Here is an 18,841-nt window from a genome sequence, read left to right as displayed (position 1 = left end):
GGCACTAAATTTTGTAGCCCATTCATTAGCACATACAGATGAGTCATGAATCCAGAATGCAGAGATTGTCTATGAGGCACTACACCAAAAAAGTATCAGAAAGATGGCTTCTACCACCACGAAACATCCCTACCTTGTGGTCATAAAATACATCTCCAAAAGCTGACGCTTCCACCTCCCTGTTTCTGCCATGTTTGCTCTAGGAAAGATCCAGCCCTAGCAAAGACCTGTGGATGCCACTGTAACATATGTCTGTTGTTAGTGCAGATGAAAGCAATCAGGAAAAATGTAAATTGTTATAAAACTGCCAGACATTCAATAACAAACTGTTACAGCTTTCAAATGACAGGAAAGCTCTGACCTTGAGCAATCTGATTTAGCTTTGAAGACTAATAACGCTTCAGAACTGGTCCTGCTTTGTGTACTGGTGTTGGACCAGATGACCTCAAGAGATTTGTTTTGGCTTAACTTTTATGATTTTGTGAAATTGTACCAAATGTTACCAAAGTGAAATATAAATAGTCTTGAACTTTAATGCAATATTAATTTACTCCTTAGAACTCTTACTTGTATGTATGATACAATTAATTCCATGAGCGATGTAAAAGCCTTCATTAGATGTGTCACAAAAATTTATGCATCATCTAAGGAATCAAATCCCCAATAAAGACACTAACATAGAACATTACACCCTAATGCACAAAGAAATCAGATATTTCATCCAAAATCTTTATAACCACAGTCCTTTTACCATCATGTGCAACTCACAGACTCTACTGTCTGGAGACGGTGGTTTAATAGTAATTCTTGTGTCTGGACTTGTTCTTGCTTCCTCTTTCCTTCTAAACTAGAGATGCATCTCCACCAGTATTTGGGTTCTACTTTCAAAGCAAAGCTCCTGATTGTCTCCCCTTATCATGCCTTGGTTTGTGGTACAAACAAGGTGTGGAGTAGTAGATGTAATTCCACTTGGAGTGAATGAAGCCACGTGAATTTTGGAGTGAATGTATCTAGAAAGGTATTTCCTGGTGAGTTCTAGAACACTGATGCTGTAAAGCTGAGTTGCCTTTTTCAACTCTGCACATCAAGCATTACTGAAAAATAATCCTGTGATTTACCTAAAGGTGAGTAACTCTGGTCCATACATTGCTGATGATAGGAGGAGAAGCTGAATGTGATGGCCCACCCAGGTAACAGCAGAGCATTGGCAGAGCGGCTGATAGCCCAACTCCCTTCTCCCCTCCCTCCTTAGGCATCGAGATGGAACTGGAATGTCAGTAAATGAGAACTATTGTGAGCTCCTGCTCAGGGGACCATAAGTCCTTTGAATGCCCCAGCACAGAAGGAACAGTTTATGGCTTTCCTACAACCTCTGACATCCTATTTGCAACTTTGAGAGATGACTGCTGTAACTTGTCCTAATGCCCACCCCCTGGCTTGCTCAGGAATTCACAGTTTCACTGCTGGGTCTATATAATACCTTAAATATTGGCAATCCAGTCTCCATCCAGCAGTTAAAGCAAGTCTGGAGTGTACTGTAGTAAACCAAACAGCTGCACCCTACACAGAACAGTTCAGGCCTCCAAATGAAGCACTGAAATGAATCTCCACAGTGCATCTTTATTGCACAGGGAGATGGCTCCAGGAAGACTCTATACACAGAAGCATTACTTTTTGATGGAAGGATAGTACTCAGCTTTTAGAAAAGCAGTGCTGACTGGTTTTCCTGGGCTCCACTTGTAAGCACCATAGACCCAGCTGTCCCTCTTACACAGCTCTAAGTATCGTTCTATGTATTATTTATTCTTGGAAAAGGCAGAGCCACACAGGAGTCAGAGCTCGGTTACATTTCAGTTATGGAGTAAGCTATTGACTCTATTGCATCAAAAGTATTTCTGTTTATTCAACAGTCCTATGAGCCACACACAGCGAAAATAAATTTAAAAAAATATAAAAAATGAAGTTCCAATTAAAATAGAGTTGTGATAGTTCCCCCAAAATATACTATAGTTCAACATCGATTTAATGGCCTGTTACTTTTAAAGTGACTACTTTTAAAAGTGTTGCACACAGTTGCCTTTATCGTTACAAAAGCACTGCCAAGTACAGAAGTATGGAATTAGTCTACTTATGTTAAAGAAAATTAAGGCAGAATGCCCATCTTCTTAACTTTATGTTTCTTTAATAGATACTCGTTCTTCATCTTTTTCCTTTCAAATGTAAGAAAGCTTGAAAGACTTAAACCAGGTTGCATTTAATAAGAGAAAATAAGAAGCCTGCCACACAGAAAATTACTAAATTATGCTCAGTTTAGGGGTTCCACTCTTCTCTTTTGCCTCAGGCTTTTGGGACATTAAGGCCATGTTATAAATCCTGGTCAGTGCTTTTTTCTAAGGAGCAGAAATGAGAGTTTATTAGCATCACAGTGGTTGCCTCAATAATGACAAAACAGTTGCTCATTACTGCTCATTAGATTCATATTAGATTCATTTGCAATAGCAATACATCTTCTATTCATACTCGATTGCAAAACAACAGATATGATTTGACACCTGCTGTAGTACAGAATTCATTAGAAAGTAATAATACAAATAGGATTTCAAAGGATGGACTTAGTCTTCTGTCTCTGATAGGTCTAAAATTTGCCATTTAATGTAGAATTTATATCGGATAAACACCACAGCAGGCAGTCAGCTTCTTCAAATCATGTGCTCCAATAAAATATCACACACAGAAGCAGACAAGCAAAGAGCAGACAGACACACAAACAAGCAAATTAACAGTACCATATGCAGGAACAGACATTAACTGTTTCTTTTGATATCCCTAATAGATAAATGTAGTTACTAATTCCTGAAGTCACAGAAAAGTGCAGAAAGATGCATTTTCATCCAACAGATTAAGTCAACAAGTAAACAAATTCGATTTTCCCTTGAAAACTTCTGGGACAAACAGCCCAGGATGCTCCTAAAACACTTGTTAAATGCCATTGTCTTAATTTACTTGAATAGTACAAAACCATTATTGCGTCTCTATGCTTTGGAAGCACCAAACTAATAACAGTGTTTAAATGAGCTGAAATCTCTCCTTTTCCTAGAAAATCCTATGGGGAAAAGACAAAATTATCTCCAAACGCATCAGTTCTTGCCTCCCTTTTTTCCTGCGCAAGGGATGAAAGTATAGGGAAGCAATAGGTCTTCAAAACACGAAGCAGAGAGAGATAGGTTGATTGCAAAATGTAGCCCTGCATATCATAAAATAATTCGCATTACAATAAATTCAGCCTCGTGGTTACCTTTCACGGTATTTCTGAAGGTACAAAACAAATATCCTGTTTCTGTCCTCTGCTCAGCTCTTAATTCAACTATCAAGTTAATTAATTCCCTACTATTTACCGTTTATGCAAAGGAGCATGTTCCTATCCCTAGCACACCTAACACCTGAAAACACATAATTTTGCTTACTCTGCCTCTGGCAAGAAATTTCTTCACAACTTCTTACCAAATCTGTTTCTTAAAAGAACTGCTTCCCAGCAGATGGGTTCCTCTTCCACTCAGTTCAGTCATAATCTAGCTCTGCTTCCCACAGAAAAACTGGATATGAGCATTGCCCTCTGCATTGTTTGAGGTAACTTCCATGATTAACACTCAAGGACTGTAAAGATGAATACTCAATGAAAGACTACCACACAAGTATTCTGAATTTCATAATAAAACCACTTGATTTGATACAACCTAGAATCAAACCTGACTTTTCCTCACTTCTAAAGTCACATTACCAGCCCATGGTCCTTCTGCGCTTCTCCTCTTTTTCCTTCAAACCAGCAGTTTCCAAAAGCACAGACTTATATTTTGTATCATGAAATTCTGGGGTTTTTTTCTCTTACATCAATACTTTAGTGCCTCACAACTTTACATTCTTCAGCAAATTGTTTAAGGGCACTTCTATTTTGGTTTTGTTGCTCATGAAATTAGTAATGAATTAAACAGGACACTGTTTTCTCAGGACCTACAGAAACTATACAGTATTATTTAAAGGTTATTTCAATGTGCAACCTTTTATCTCTGTCCTTATAAATCAAAATGTATGGAAAATTCACATACGATTACTCTGTGAGGAGTATTAAAAACCAACAGACTGTCTTGGTTCAGCCAACCATTAGAACAGCAGTTCCAAGCCTGGATTTACAAGAGTCACTACAAATACAGAAGAGAAGGGGGGAAAAAAAAAAAAGAAGTCACATAAGCAGGGCAAAACCTCACTTGAATAAGACAACAGCTTTTAAAAACAAGCTGTTAAGAAAATTACTGGCCTGATTATTGAAATCAGAGCCCCAAAGCACCAAACTATCCCATTTCTCCTCCCAGAACTGCAGTTCTGCACTAGGAATTGACTGCGTGGCAGTGGAAAGCGGAGCACTGTCAGGTTAGGACAGTGCCTTGCTTTCCTGGGCATGCTGCAAACACATCCCATCCCTATTTTATTATATTTATTATACAAACTATCTGCCACTTCATCACTGGTCTTAATTTTTTAATTAAAAAACTCCCGAAACACACCTCAAACCAAAAAACCAAAACACAACAACAAATAGAAAGGAGTCTCAACAATCAGGAAAGTCAATGGCTCCCTGATTTCTCCTGGGAAAGAAGGCATTGGCATCCTGCCTCTTTTTTTCTGGATGGGATCTGAGAAATAACAATGCAAATATATTAATATTGCATGGTCAGGGCTACTTTCTGTTCATATGCCATTAATATAACAACCTTTGCACTACATTTAAAGATCATGAAGATCAATATTTATTCTGAGGCCAGGGAAAAAAAAAATCAATCTTGCAGTAAAATGAGTCATATTTAATACATCCTATCAACATAATTAAGTTTATACATAAAAAGTAGCATTGATATGTGAATAATGAATGCCACGACAGACGAGCTTCCCTTCTTCAACAACTTCACGTGGACAATCTCAGAAATGGAAAGACTGGAGTGATGTATATGCACCTTCTCATCAGGTAACAGCCGTGGCAAAAATACACACACCTGAGAATGTCAGTGCCTCAAACCAAGCCACCCAGACTGCTCCACATGGATAAAATGAAACAATATGAAATTATTCCTACAAGGTCAGGCAGTAGCAGAACCGGGATTAGGATTCCAGGAATTACTCCCATAAAGGGAATCCTCCTGATCCCCTTCTCTGCTCTGAGCACTAGACATGCTGCTCTCCCTGCAAATACAATCCATTCCCACAACAGCAATAAACTTACATTACCTCTTCACACATTTCTGAAAGGAAATAAAAATGGATAAGAAAACACTTTTTCTTCAGTGCTCAGCAATAATTGCTTTCTAAAGGCAGGAGCAATAAAACCTCTGACATCCAAGAGATGAGGAACACACCCAGGGTCTGACCATCTTTGCAGTTACAGCGATAGGACCAGGGAGTAACATCTCATCCCAACAGCCATGAAAATGATGAGAGAGCAGCATTTTAAAATTAAAATAATTCCTCAGTGAGAAGAATCCTGACCCTGACTGGGCAGATTCTGTAGCTCATTCAAAAGCCAGACATCCCTTCTTACCTTTTTCAGGGTTTTTGGTGCTTTTGCTGCCAGGAAGTTTGCCTTCCTTGTATTCACTTCCTATTCTGGTGAGTTCAGGGTGTAGAACTGGCTGCACAATTCCATGGGATCGGTAGCAAGGTGAGTGTTAAAAGTTTCAGAGGCTAAAGCAGCCCCTCTGGAAGTGTGAGTCATTCATTCAGGCTACTTTACACTAAAGCAAATGTCACCTATTGCCACTGTCATCTCCCATACCTTAACAGCACTTTTCAAATAATCTATTTCAAATGGAAGTTCCCAGATCTCCAATCTTTCACATTTCCTTTAGAGAGAGGACTAATTTCTTACCTGCCTTTTACAAGTCTCAGCTGCTTTCCTCTGTTCTGTTTAACATGTAAACACCTTTAATAGGTTGAACTCACTGTGAGATGCAAAATACAAGAACTGCCTATATGAAAAACCTTAATCAGTCATGAATTTGGTAAATGATGTCTCCATGCCATCCGTATTGAGTGTCCATTACTCCTGGACATAGCACATTAACTGACTCATTAGCTATTTCAAACCATATGGACTTAGGTTTGGGTGGGTTGCTCTGATAATATCCTGAGGTGAGCTTCCTAATTATTGTAATTACGTGATCTCAATCACGGGGCCAGTCACACAAAATAGTCAGGAGGCTCTGAAATGGGTGTCAGTGCACCCAGACAATGACTGAGCTGAGCAACATGGCCCCTGGATGTTGGAGCTCCCTGGATACTGCAAGAAGTAATTACTCCCAAAGTTCTGAGGAACCAGCAGTGAGCACAGCGACAATGGAATGAGCACGGCAGGAGCACAGGAGCTGCACAGATGCAGGGACACAAATAGATTTCTCAGCACAAACTGGGAAGCAGTCTGAAACTTGATGCCTTGTTGTCAATGCTCTTAATACAGAGATGTTACATCTCCGGAGTAAATTTAGCCATGATATTTTAAGCATCAGTGAGATCTGGAGCAAAGCATGAGAATTGAATGTGGAAGTGCTAAAATGTCAGCGTTAAATACCACAAAAGCATCACAATGCAGTGGTGAGAGAAGCTACAAGTGCTCACCTACTGTAGCAAATTTAAGGGGCTTTGTGCATGTGACACTGCAAGATTTCACATAATTGACTGCAATCTTTTATATTCAAGCTGAGGTTTGAGCAAGGAGAAGAAAAAAATTAAAATAAATGGAAGATGGACCAAACGTTTAATGTACAGTGCTTTAAGACAAAGACACAAACAAATACAGCCTCAGGACAGGTTTGCTGTCTTATTAAACACTTAAAAGAAAGCACTGACTCCATGAGAATCTCACCACACTCTTTAAATGCAGCCCATGGTAAACCAGCACAGCTGATTGTTACTCTCCAGAACATATCCTAGAAAGAGGGTGATAATGGCAGGATTTGTACATTTTCACTCTTATGAGCATACTCACCTTTCTCCTACTAGGATTTTTTAATTTGGCAGTAGCAGTATCACCTTGAAGGGAAATTGCTTGTCATAATTAGGCTTTCCTGGAAAAACCCAAACCCAAACCACAAAACCACCCTCACACGTGTAGTTATTTTGGCCATTCATCCCTTTATCACCTCCCCAAACTGCTAATTTGTAGAACTGTGAAGAGGCCACTAGGCTTTATTTAACCTGCCTAAATGAAGCTCAGTTTTTTGGGAGGGTTGCTAACTGGGTGATGATAGGCCGGGAAAAAGAAAAAAAGCCCCATCTCCAGTTCAGCCCAACAGGAAAAGAGCATTTCTTAGTCCCACCCACAAAACACGTGAATGTGCTATTTATAGGGCCAAAGGCTCTAGAATCAAGTTCTAATCTGCTTAGAGTTTTTCTTAGGTAAAGCTCTTGGTCTTCATTAATTTTTAAAAATATGTGTGTGTGAATTTTGTGTTTTAAAGTGTCTGGAACCAAGTGATAAAAAAATTGCTGGTGACATTTACACACTTTTTTTGTGGGCCTACTACTTATGGTTGTTTATTAATATTTATCAAGATCTGGATTTAAAGTATAAACTTATTCTTCAGGAATGGCCTGGTGTGTGCAGGAACTTCTCTTTTTAGTAGGGGTTTTTTTTTTTTTTTTGTATGAGTCATATGACTAGTTTCTCTTACCTTCCTGAGTGGTTGTCTTTGAGGGTTTTAACTCTTTTAATGATTGATAAAAGCTTGAAAATCTTTAACTTTGCATCTATTCTCTCATAAAAAAAAAAAAAATCCAAACAAAACAGCCACACAAACCCACAGGTATTTTCCATGACTTGTAGGAGATAAGCCTTAAACCCTCCCATAACACAGGATAATATTGAATTGCAAAAGTTGTGATAGAGCTGCAAGATATTAAGGATGGCTCAGACTTGGGATACTCTTGGACCTGGATGAAGTTAAAGCGGTAGAGTTGCTTGTTTTGGTTTTGGGTTTTTTTTTTTTTTATTAGCAAAAGGAAATTTTCATTTAAAAACTGAGGATCTTAAACCCCAGTTACCTCTGCAGGTGTCTGTGTTGTAGGAGTCAAAGGGATAGGTCACATAGCCCAATTTATTTTCAAAACCAGTAACTGATTGCATTTTGTGGCTGTATTCATTAACAGGTGCTTGTGCATCTATTTTCACTTTTAGTTTGGCTATTAGCTTGTAATGGCTATTTTTGAAATAGCATTTTCCTGATTACTTCATTATTCCTCAGAACTCCGTGAACTTGTTCTCTTTTTTGTGATCTTATCTTTGCTCATGAATAAAATGTGTGAAATGAGGTCAAAACAACTCATATTTATGAGCTGCAAAGTTTTGTATTGAACCCCAGCCTTTAATGAGATCAATGTATCCCACTAACTTCCTGATGTTAAAGTGTTCTCAGTGGTTTTGTGGGGACAAAAGGAGCTCCAGTTCTTACATAATTGAAAACAAAACAAAAATAGGCATATCTAATCCGTTTTGCTCCTTCAGGATCATGTCTTTTACTATTTATTCATACTTAACCTGTTTGGTTTCTTTTTCCCTGCACAAATCATCTGATTTGTTTCACTTCCTTATTCTGGTGAAACTTTGTGGGCAGGGAAAGAGCTTGGAAGCAGGAAGCCCTTTGATCATGCTTTCATTTCAGTTTAATCATGTGGATACTTCTTTGCAACAGCTGAGCAAAAAAGTTTTCTCCTTAAATAGATGCCTCTGATTCCCAGGCAACTGTTTAGAGGTAACTTTCTCCTGGAAAGATCCTTTACCCAGGTAACACATAACACTGATAATGGTGATGGTTTCTTTGATGCTGAACTGGGCATCTGTGGTTGCTTTCTTAAATAAACCAAACAACCCCAACACCACCCTCCTAGAGTCTGTTTTGACAACTGTTGCAAAGGGGAAAAACTCTACAAAATGCTTTATGGAAATTTTGACTTTGTTCCCTTTATGGGTGAGCTTTCTGCTGGCAATTCTTCAGCTGGTCTTTTCAGTAATGATAAAACCACAGAGCCTGCAAGGCTGACGAAGCAGAAAGGGTTCTTACATAAAGACTTCATTTACTGATGGCAATACATAAGCTTTGCAGTCGTAATCCGTGTTACTACTTTTAAGTTCACTTGCAAATTATGTGGTTGCTGATGTTTTGGGTTTTGATTTTCTTTTAAAAAAGAGATGAGTACTTTTTTTAAAAAATGGGCTTAAACTTTTAAGTTTTATACCCCCTTTTTCGGAAAAGGGCTTGTGGCCATGGTGTGGTGGTCCCCCGGGAGCTCTGCCTAGGTGTTTCGTACCTGGGTGAACGGACCCTATTGATAAAGCAAAGCTTGCATAAAATGGTGGCTTGTGATCAAAGCTGTGCCCTGGGATCCTGGGGAATTAAAACTCACCTCACAGTGTCCTTCACTGCCAATTTATAAGGTGATGAGGCTGATTAGCTCTTGGGTCAGCTGCATCTCTCGTCTGTCCCTGCCTGGAACCAGCCTGAGGTGGCCATAGCCTCTTCCGCTGTGCTGTTTTGGAGTGAGTACCTGTGTTTCTTGGTGCAGATTGTTACCTTTGACTTCTGCCAGGAAGATCCTGAGGGAAAACTGAAGTGGCCTGACTGAGGCGTGGCACCATGACAGCTCTGTGACTTTGCTGCACCTCCTGAAAGTGCCTGCTGCACCCCAAATCCTGTCAGCTGAGATTTTGTTCTCTTTTTTACCTCAGGCAGGAGACCGCCTGATCTCCTACTTCTCTATGCACTAGATAATTTTAAAAAGTTCCTCCCTTGCAAAGCGCAGCCTCAGAAGCGGGAGAGCGGGAACACCTGGGGCTGAGGCAGCTTCGCGGACGCCATCTCCCCCTGCTCTTCCGTCCCTCATGATCTCCCTGCTCCATCTCCCTCCTCCTCCTCCGTTCTCCGTAATCGCCCTGCTGCTCCGTCTCCCCTCTCCCTGCCCCCGAAGCGAGGAGCCGGAGCGCCCGAGACACAGCCACTCTCCGGGTGCCATCTTCCCGCTACGCGCCTCTGAGGGGGGGCGGTGCCGGCGGCGCCTCAGGGCGGGGCTGAGGGGAGGCGGGAGAGGGCGCGCGCCCCGCCCCCCCCGCGCTGAGGGCCGTGAGGAGGCGGCCGCCGCGGGACTCCCTTGTCCCGGCCCTGCCCCGGTCCCCGCCCCGGGTTTCCCCGCGGGAAGACGGCGTCCAGCCACGTTCTCCTCCTCCTCCTCCTGCTGCTGCGGAAGTGCCCGGCTGGGAAGTTTGCGGCCGGCGGCGGGGGGAGGCCGAGGGGGCTCTGTGGAGGTGGGTGAGGGGGAGCGGGCTGAGGGGCATCGCCCCGTCCCTGTTCCGTGCCTGTGGGCAAAGCACATAGAGGGGTATTGTACCTGCCGGTAACTATTTTCCAACAAACTCTCTTTCGTTTTCTGCTCGCTCAAGGTACGATGCCGCCCAAAGGTCCCGGCAGAGGCAAGCTGCCAGTCCCGCTCCCTAAAGACATGATCCTGAAAGACACCGAAGGAAAAACCTGGAGGCTGGGCAGTCAGATCGGCCAGGGAGGATTTGGCTTGATCTATTTAGGTAAAATACCACTGATAATTAAGACGGTGACTTGCAAATTGCTTTGTAACTTTCTGAGCTGGATAAGGCAGTAACTTTAAAAAAAGTTACTCTTGTTTACATGCCGGTGGTGATCCTTGTCCAGGAGTGGTTTTCTGAGCTGGTGTTCCCGTTCCATTCCTGCTCACGATGCAGCGTGTTCTCCATGGCCTGTCCAGCTCATTTTGCTGGATACTAATGCACTTTTCTGTGGATCTTGAGTGGGGGGGCAACCAAGGTGCCACTGTGTCAAAGACCACCGAAGAGCACTGCCAGGCGATGCTTTTCAAAGGAAAAGTGCTTTTCTTAGCCACGGTTTTGGCCTTATGCCAGCCTAATGCTCTGTAGCCCTCTTTCAGTTTCTGGTTATTGTAAGTATTATTTTCTGGCCAAGAGTAAATCAGTTTTCATCCAGGAAACAAAACAGTAACAGTACTTAGCTGGGTGCTGCCTCTGAATTCACATCTTTTCAGCAGAGGTGGAAGTGGTGTTTGGTATTTGCTCTGGCCTAGATAAGTTTCTGTGTTTCCTTCAAAAGAAGCTGCTGCATTTCAGTCAGTCTGTGCTCTGTGAGGAGTGAATAGTTCTGAAAGGCAGTTTGTAAAGCATTCTGGGTCACTGCAGAGGGTGTAATGTATGTTAGTGTTGCTGGGCTCTGTGAAAGAGCAAATCCTGTGTTCAAGGCAATATGAGCTCGGGTGCTTTGGTTTTTCTTTTTTTCATGGCACAAAGTGTCTGGTTGGAACTAAACTGAGCTTGTATTGAGGAGTAAAGAATTATCTAGAAGCAGTTTACTACATTGTTTCTGGAGCCTAACATGATCTTTTTAAGTTAGAGTAGTATTAACTCTGGAATATTAAGGCATAAAACTTAAGCAAGTCGTTCCTATACACAGACCAGCTTCCTTTGATGCAGAAATCAGCTATACATCCAGTAGCAGTACATCCAAGAGCTTCCTGTAGTGAAGTTTCTGGTTTGGTTTTCTCTGGAATTTCAGTAGTTCACACTATTCCTCACTGCTCTGCAGACAGAACCAGTGGCAATGATAGGGGTTTCAGCTAACTGCAGATACAGAGGAGTGGAAGGGTAGGACACGTATTGGAGTATTTACCTTCTTTTTCCTTTTGATATATCTTAGTATTATGATACATCCTTTTGATATATCTTATTACCTTATTATGAACCATTAGTTGGTTACATTTGAGAGATGCTGTGTGTTGGGCACATGAGAGATGTTACCATGAGAAAACAGACCTTAGCATGAGCTAAAAAGTGAAGGTGTCTCTGGGTACTGCCATTCAAAGGTAAAGGACAGGAAGATGGGAACCTGCAGAAGTCTCCCACAGACAGAAGGGTGTGAGGGAGCTGGGGATGGAGTGCAGAAAGCAAGGCTGTAGTGGGTGTAGCTCTCCAAGTGTAAGACAAGTAATGTTGTGTTCCTGAATCACTCAGAATACAGCTCTGTCATTTCCTGCTGCAGCCAAATTCCTGCTGCAGCCAAATCACACTGGACCTTGAGGGTGGTTTAGGATGTGGGATTCAGACAGTTCCATGCAGATTTGAGTTTTCTGCCTGATCACAGAGACCACCAAGGTGGTTTCTTATATTGAGGTGTTTGTTGCAGTTTGGCTCCCACTGAACTGAGGTGGAGAGCAGTCAGTGGATTAGAATGAGAATACAATCAGGGACTGTTGGTGTTGCTATTCTCTGTTTTTTTTGTAAGTGACAGCATGGCTGAGGAAAGGCAGCTGCCACTTTTGTAGTGGTATTTGTGTGTTCATTTAATCCCTTCTTTCAGGAGGAACAGTGAATGCTACCTGCAGCACTGAACTGAAGGCTCAATTCCCCTTGTAGCTCATCAATTAAAGAGAAAAGGGACATTTATCCCTGAGTATTGACACTGAAGCTTGCTTTTTTTTTTTGTCCACCTCTTGATCTCTGATGTTTTTATATTCAGCAACTTTTTGGGGGCTTGATGCTACAAAATTCAGCTGTCTTTGAGAACCAAGGGGAGTGAAGTAGATGACAAGTTTTTGAGATTAAGGTACAGGTGCTTGTAGACACCTGTTTTCTCTGAGCTGTTCAGACTTGGGTTTAGAGCATCTAGAAAAAGGTGTGAGAGGACCACTGACTTTCAGAGAGGAGCTCGCCCAGAAGGAGCTGTAGAGAGGTGGGAGACTGGAGAGTGGAGACAGGTTCGATTGCCTGCCAGGTATGAAGAGCACAGCCCTTTTATGAAAGTAAAGGTTAACTTTGCCAGCTATATCTTTTAATAAGTATTTTTACAGTAGCAGTGTAAAGATTTTGATGTGGTTGTTATAGCTTAATTTCCCATTAAGGGTATTCCATACTCCATTAATCTATAACAATGTTCTTGAGAAATTTTACGGCATCTCTGCAAAATATATTTACTAGGGGTGCATTTTGTGGAAGAAGGTTCTGTTCACTAAATCCAAGCTGCTGAAAGCCATTTACTGACCCTGAGTCCTGGGATGCAAATATAGGGCTTCTGAACTTCTAATTATGTGCATGAAAGTTACCACCATCTTCATGTTCTGTCCTGCCTCACAAATGCTTTCCCTTGTTTTCTGGTTAGTCTTACTTTTTCCAATCTGTGCCAACTTATTTACTTCTTTGTTGACTTGTTCCTTCCCTTGCCTTTTCACTTTGGTCTCAGCCAGAGCAAATCCAGCAGCAGAAGGCTTGCAAACACTGATTCCTCCCAGCTAAGGAAAAAGTCACAGAAGCCCTATAGAGATGTCCTCTCAAGCACTGTTTTTGCCATAGCAAGAGCAACGTGGCTCATAAATAGGAATTAACTATGCTATTGTACATTGGAAGTTTTATTTTTGTGTTACTGGTGCTGATTTGCTCTCAGGCACCTCAGGTAGAGCTGTTATCCCTTTGATAAGGGGAGCAGAGTGAAGAGTAGCTGAGGAAGGCTGTAACATTGGTGCTCTCACAACTGGTTTGTAGCCCTGTGGAGAACAGTGGAAAATGAACCGAGTTGAGGAGCCTTATGTTCTCTCATTTATCTCTCTGATCACAGCCAGTAATTAACACCAGTCTTTGTATAAATCATTCTCTAGTCCTGCTGCAAGCACTCTATTAATGTACAATTTGGACTGAAAATTTAAATGCAGAAAGGTCACACAATGTTTTGTTAAGATTCCTCTGTCACAGTGAGAACTGCTACATACAGCACTATCCACTTGCTGGCTTCTTTCTCATGGAAAGGGATGGTTCTGAAAAACAAATTTTTTTTACATTTACGTACAAATGTTTGTTAGATGGTGTCTTTTACAGTAGAACTTAGCACATTGTAAATGTGTTTTAATTTTATGAAGCTCAGGAAAATAAGTATCGATAAAGTCGTCATTGAATTCTGCCCTGCTTGGGGATCAGCATAGCCAGTGCACTATCCTTTTGAATTTTTCCTCACATTTTCAAGGAAGAGGGAAAGAATTTCTTCCTGAGCAGTAAATAGTGATTAAATGGGTGAATATTGTCTTTTAGTACTAGCAGTACAGTGAGCCCTGCTACTGGTGGAGGTAAGGACAAAGTCTGGCGTGGCCTGTTCTTTTAAGCTTGGATCATAGTGCAATCTAACTGTTGGTATTCAGGGAATCAGGCTGAGGTGTGAAAGAGTTTGTTTCTGTTTCAGACTAATTTTCATAGATAATTTGTGTAGTTGTGAGCGGGGGGGTACCTGTGTCAAGAGAAGAGAAGCACTGATGGAAGTGCACTTGGTCCTACTGTTCATTCCTTGGTTTGCTTAGGAATCTGCTTTAGCAATTGGTTCTGGAGAAACAAAGTCCTCCAGGAGTTGCTTAAATTAAAATAATGCAGCAAATGAATTAAAAATGCAGTAAAATGATACTGAAATATAAATACAGCATGATTTTTATTAGTTCAATGGAAAGAAGAATTTTAATTAAGGAAGCCCTATAACTAAAAGCTCTAGCAGGTAACTCAGGATAGGGATGGATTTTCCTTAACTTCAAGATGTTAAAATGCGTTGTACTTGCAGGTGTGAGTGAACCTTAGCGTGAAAATAAATTTGTTGGTAGACAAACACCCCTTCAGGAAGGGTCTTTTTGTCTAGTCACTGACATTAAACTGTACAAATAGAGATACTGCAAGCACCCTGTTTGTAGGCAAACTAAATTACATGTTTAGCCTGATTTTGCTACTCAGAGGTTACTTAGGGCTGACTGCATGGTACAGGATCTGCACCATCAGTCAAAGAGAAAATACTCCTTACCTTTGCTAGTTCTTGCTGATGAGTGTTTCCTTTGCAATCCTCCCTCTTTCTTTTTTGGTCCTCTGTAAGCTGAAAGTCTTAACTTGGAAAGTGTAATTCATTTTGCACAGTAGTCTAAAGCCTGTTAAAAAGCCTGCAGAGATCATTACTGTTACACTGTAGAGTTCTGCCACATCATGTGTTGGGGATTCTCTTTCCATATATTCTGAGTAATGCTGGGGGTCGGGAGAGCAAAAAACTTTATTTTTTATTTATTTTCAGTGGGGGATGTAGGAGGAGCTTTGGAGGACGGCTAAGGTACCTGTTGCCTTGCAGAGGGCACTCCTTCAGTTGTCTTTGGCACCTGTACCCTACTGAAACTGGCATTGTATCTTCTAAGTGGGCACCATGTCAGACCAGCAGATGGGCTGCAGCAGAATCTTGCCAGAAAACAGTCTGTGCATCAAGTTTTAAATATTAGAGGCCTGGGCTCCCATCTGAGAGTGCTGTAAGAGCAGGCCATGCAAAGCTTTTCTGCCTGGGGTTAAAGGATGTGTCATCCTTATTCCAGCTTAGCGTAATTAACTTTGAAAGTCAAACAATTGGCTTCCATTGCTGTGGAATACAACAACTTTGGCTCTGGTGAGCCACGATTAAGGTTTCACGGAAACATGAGTAAGAAATGTAGTGAAATTTCCTACCTGTTCTTAAGTTGGAGGCATTTGGAGTTACCTGCGAAGCAGTGGAGCAGTTGAACACTATTTTGTCCCAAAATCAGTTTGGTTTGGTCTGGTGGAAGATGGGCCTTATGGAGGGTTATGTACCTGTTATCTGTATAAAACCCCTCTACATTCTTAGAGCTACTTGGAAGAAGAATCTAGAATAAAACTTGTTCAAATATACTGCTCAGAAAAGTCTGTCCAGGAAATGATGCTGCATCTATAAAGTAATAGAAGCAGATTGTCCTTTGGCTGCATCAAAAGTGGAGTGTGAACACCCTTCAAACACTGAATGTTTCAGTTTTTGGGAAATAATTGGATATTGCAGTGGGAGGGGGAGGCAATGTGCTTCGTTTGCCTGTAAACATTTGCCTTAGCACCTTCCTGATGTAGGAAATGGTTGAAGTTGTGTTTAATAGCAAATGCTACTTTTTATTTACTTGTGTACATTTTGTTTTCAGTAGTTCTATTGCTGCAACTTGGATCCTTTTTTTATTGCTAGATGCTCTGAGCAACATTTCTCCCATTTGTTACCCATTGTATTTAACAGGTCTTGCCTTGACTTAAACAGGGTCAGAACTTTTCCAGCTTTTTTTATAGGTAGCCTGTGACCTCAAAAATGTGATATTTTTGAGATTAGTTTTGATTTCTGCAAAAACTAAGTTGATATATCACTTTTCAGGATTAGCTAATGAGTGGAACAAAGCAAAAATAAAATAGTAGCAGCTAAAGAACTTCTGAAAATACTTTTATTCATGTTTCCCCAACAAATATATCCTCAAAATATCCAGCAGTGGCAAAGACACCAGCTGTGGACAGGAACAGGGATGTTCTTCCAAACTGCCAAATTAATGCTGTTTTCTTTTCCACTGTGTAAACTTTGTCAACAAAACTGGTTCTGTGAGAGCCATTGAAAATATTTCACCATATTCCAAATGTGGCTGCCACAAATTAACTGCTAAAACTACAACAAGCACGTTTGAACTGGCAAAGGGAATTGGCACGTTCCTCTGTCAGGCTGCAGTTGTGCTGTGTGGTTGTAGGAAATGGCAGTTCAGCCACAAACACCCTTTTGTTACCATGGCTTGTTAACATTTAGAGAGCTCCTTTAATTAAAGTGGTGGCACTCAGCAACAAAAGGGATGAAATTCATGGTTAAAGTGGATGATGAGGCCTTAACTGCTGTGCTGGGTGAAACCAGGGAATTCTGGACATGGTAAGGTAAGTTACTTGTGCAGGCACTGCACTTGGAAATTATGGCCTAGGATGTGAATCTTACTGCGCTGCTTCATTTCAGAGGGCATTTTGAAGCTGTGTGCTCCTCACTGGTATGGTAGCTGTGACTGTGGGATGAAGGGGAGGAAGGGAAAGCAGAGCTGTGCCCTTTGCCCTCTGCAAATGTTTTGTGAGACTCCTCTTGGCACGAGGTGAAAACTGCCACAGCCTGCTCCACAGCTTCATCCTGCACCAGCGCTCCCAGTTATGCAGCCAATGGTTTTGGTTGTGTGCCTGCATCAACACCCCCCTCCCCAAATATCAGGAGTTGTGCATCTCTAGTTGGTAAAAGCAGCATAACCTGGGAACTCATACCCTTGTTATGCTATTTTAAGGTTTTTTTGCAAACATAATCTCACCATATAGTGCTCCTGGTACTCTCTGTGAGTACTTATCTGCCATCAGAGACCTCCTGCCTATCAGCAGTGCTCTCCTGCAGAGTCTCTGCTCACTGTCCTGCAGTCTAGCATTTAACTGATTGTAATATTATAAATAGCCATGTGCTACCACACAGAACGAGGCTAGCACATGGCTAATTACGAGTATACAGTAATTAACTATGAGCTAAACTCGCAGGAGAGTATGTGGTGGTGGTCTATGAGGTATGTAATCAGACTGTTTGTTAAACCTTGGGAGCCTTTCCAGTCTGTTAAGTAGCTATACATAGTAATGAGACAATTTTTAAAAAACCATTTATGTTTATTTATGGACAAAAAAATTGTCTGTCTTTTTTCTGAGCTGCGACTGGAGTATTGCTGGTAGAGATCTGAATGGTAATTAAAGTGATGTAACAAAAGGTGCACATAAAACTTCTGCTTATCTGTATGGATGACACTGATTGTCCCAGCATTACCTGTGTAAGAAGTTCGTGTTATTCACTGGGACTGATGTGCCTTGTTCCATGTATGTGCCATAAAACGAATACCTTTTCTTCTTTTGTAGTCTTGATTGTAACTCGTTTTGTGGGGCACCTGTTTCAGTATCTTGTTGAGCTTTGATTTTTCTCCCTTTTCACTTTGTAACCATTGCCAGTTACGTTTGGGTTTATTTTCCTTCAGGATGTTCTTTCGGTGTGACTCCAAAAGCATCCAAGCCAGCACAGTGTAAGAGCCACGGGGGCGAAGCCCTTTCGCTGGGCTACCTCCTGTTAATTGCTCTTCATTACCCTGACAGCTGTTACTGTGTTCCAGATTATCATGAATGAGGCCTCTCTTTATAAAATGTCAAGAAGTCTACAGGGAAGTTAGATCAGACTCTTTCAAATACATTTAAATTTGATACTTCTCTACACCTATCAACCCCCTCTATTCGGTAACTTGGTATTGAATTACATTTTCTTATCCAGAGGTTCTTTTCTGATCTCTGCTAGTAAAGGGAGCACATAAAATGCTGTTTGGGTAATGTTGTTGAATGCAGTGAAAACATATGGGATGTTCTCCTTTCAACTAATGTCTTCTATTAACACATATTCTATATGTGGCAGAGAAAAATAAAAGACATAAACGCCTGTGCCTTAATTCCCACTTCAGTACAACAATATGGTAAGAATCTCGAAGTGTACCAAAATTTCCCTTCTAGTAGTTTTGTGTTCTGAATGTGACTGTTACTTGTGTGAGTTTATGGATAGTTCTTCACACCTTCCAGAGCTACTGTTTTAATATTTAAATTTTATTTTAATGTGTTATTGGCACAGCAGCATTTACATGGGGAAGTGTCAGTGGGGAGCCTGTGGGTGTTTGGGGTATGTACACTGCCAGATTCAACCCACATGCTGAACAGAATTGAAGGAAGATGGCAGCTGAAGGAGTCTGTTCATTGTAAAAGTATTTTTATGCCCTGACCATCAAAAAAAGTAAGCTTGGATGGTTTGATTAGATCCAAGTTTACTTGATTTTTATTATGTGGATAAAAGTGGTCTATTTTTGTGTGTGCTGATGGTTGAAGTGTTTCACACCTGGACTGTTGTTGGTA

At 41.2% G+C, this 18,841-nt stretch overlaps 1 protein-coding gene across 4 annotated transcripts in view; it reads left to right on the top strand.

Moving 5' to 3' along the window:
• Nucleotides 1–10,151: 10,151 nt before the first annotated feature.
• Nucleotides 10,152–18,841, top strand: part of VRK2 (VRK serine/threonine kinase 2) — a 37,430-nt gene continuing 28,740 nt past the window's right edge. For 2 of the 4 annotated variants that reach the window (XM_042049264.1, XM_042049263.1), the window contains exons 1-2: nucleotides 10,152–10,339; nucleotides 10,475–10,615. In XM_042049264.1, coding sequence (XP_041905198.1) covers nucleotides 10,480–10,615 — 136 coding nt within the window. In that variant the 5' untranslated portion in view covers nucleotides 10,152–10,339; nucleotides 10,475–10,479. The remainder of the gene's footprint in view (nucleotides 10,340–10,474; nucleotides 10,616–18,841) is intronic. The other 2 variants (XM_042049261.1, XM_042049262.1) reach the window with 2 other exon arrangements.

The sequence above is a fragment of the Corvus kubaryi genome, unplaced genomic scaffold (assembly GCF_017639235.1).
Source record: "Corvus kubaryi isolate FWS band 111438036 unplaced genomic scaffold, C.kubaryi_AGA036_p1.0 70, whole genome shotgun sequence".
NCBI classification, from domain to species: Eukaryota; Metazoa; Chordata; class Aves; order Passeriformes; family Corvidae; genus Corvus; species Corvus kubaryi.
The sequence above is the reverse complement of the archived record's forward strand: the minus strand, read 5'-3'. Positions and strand labels throughout refer to the sequence as shown.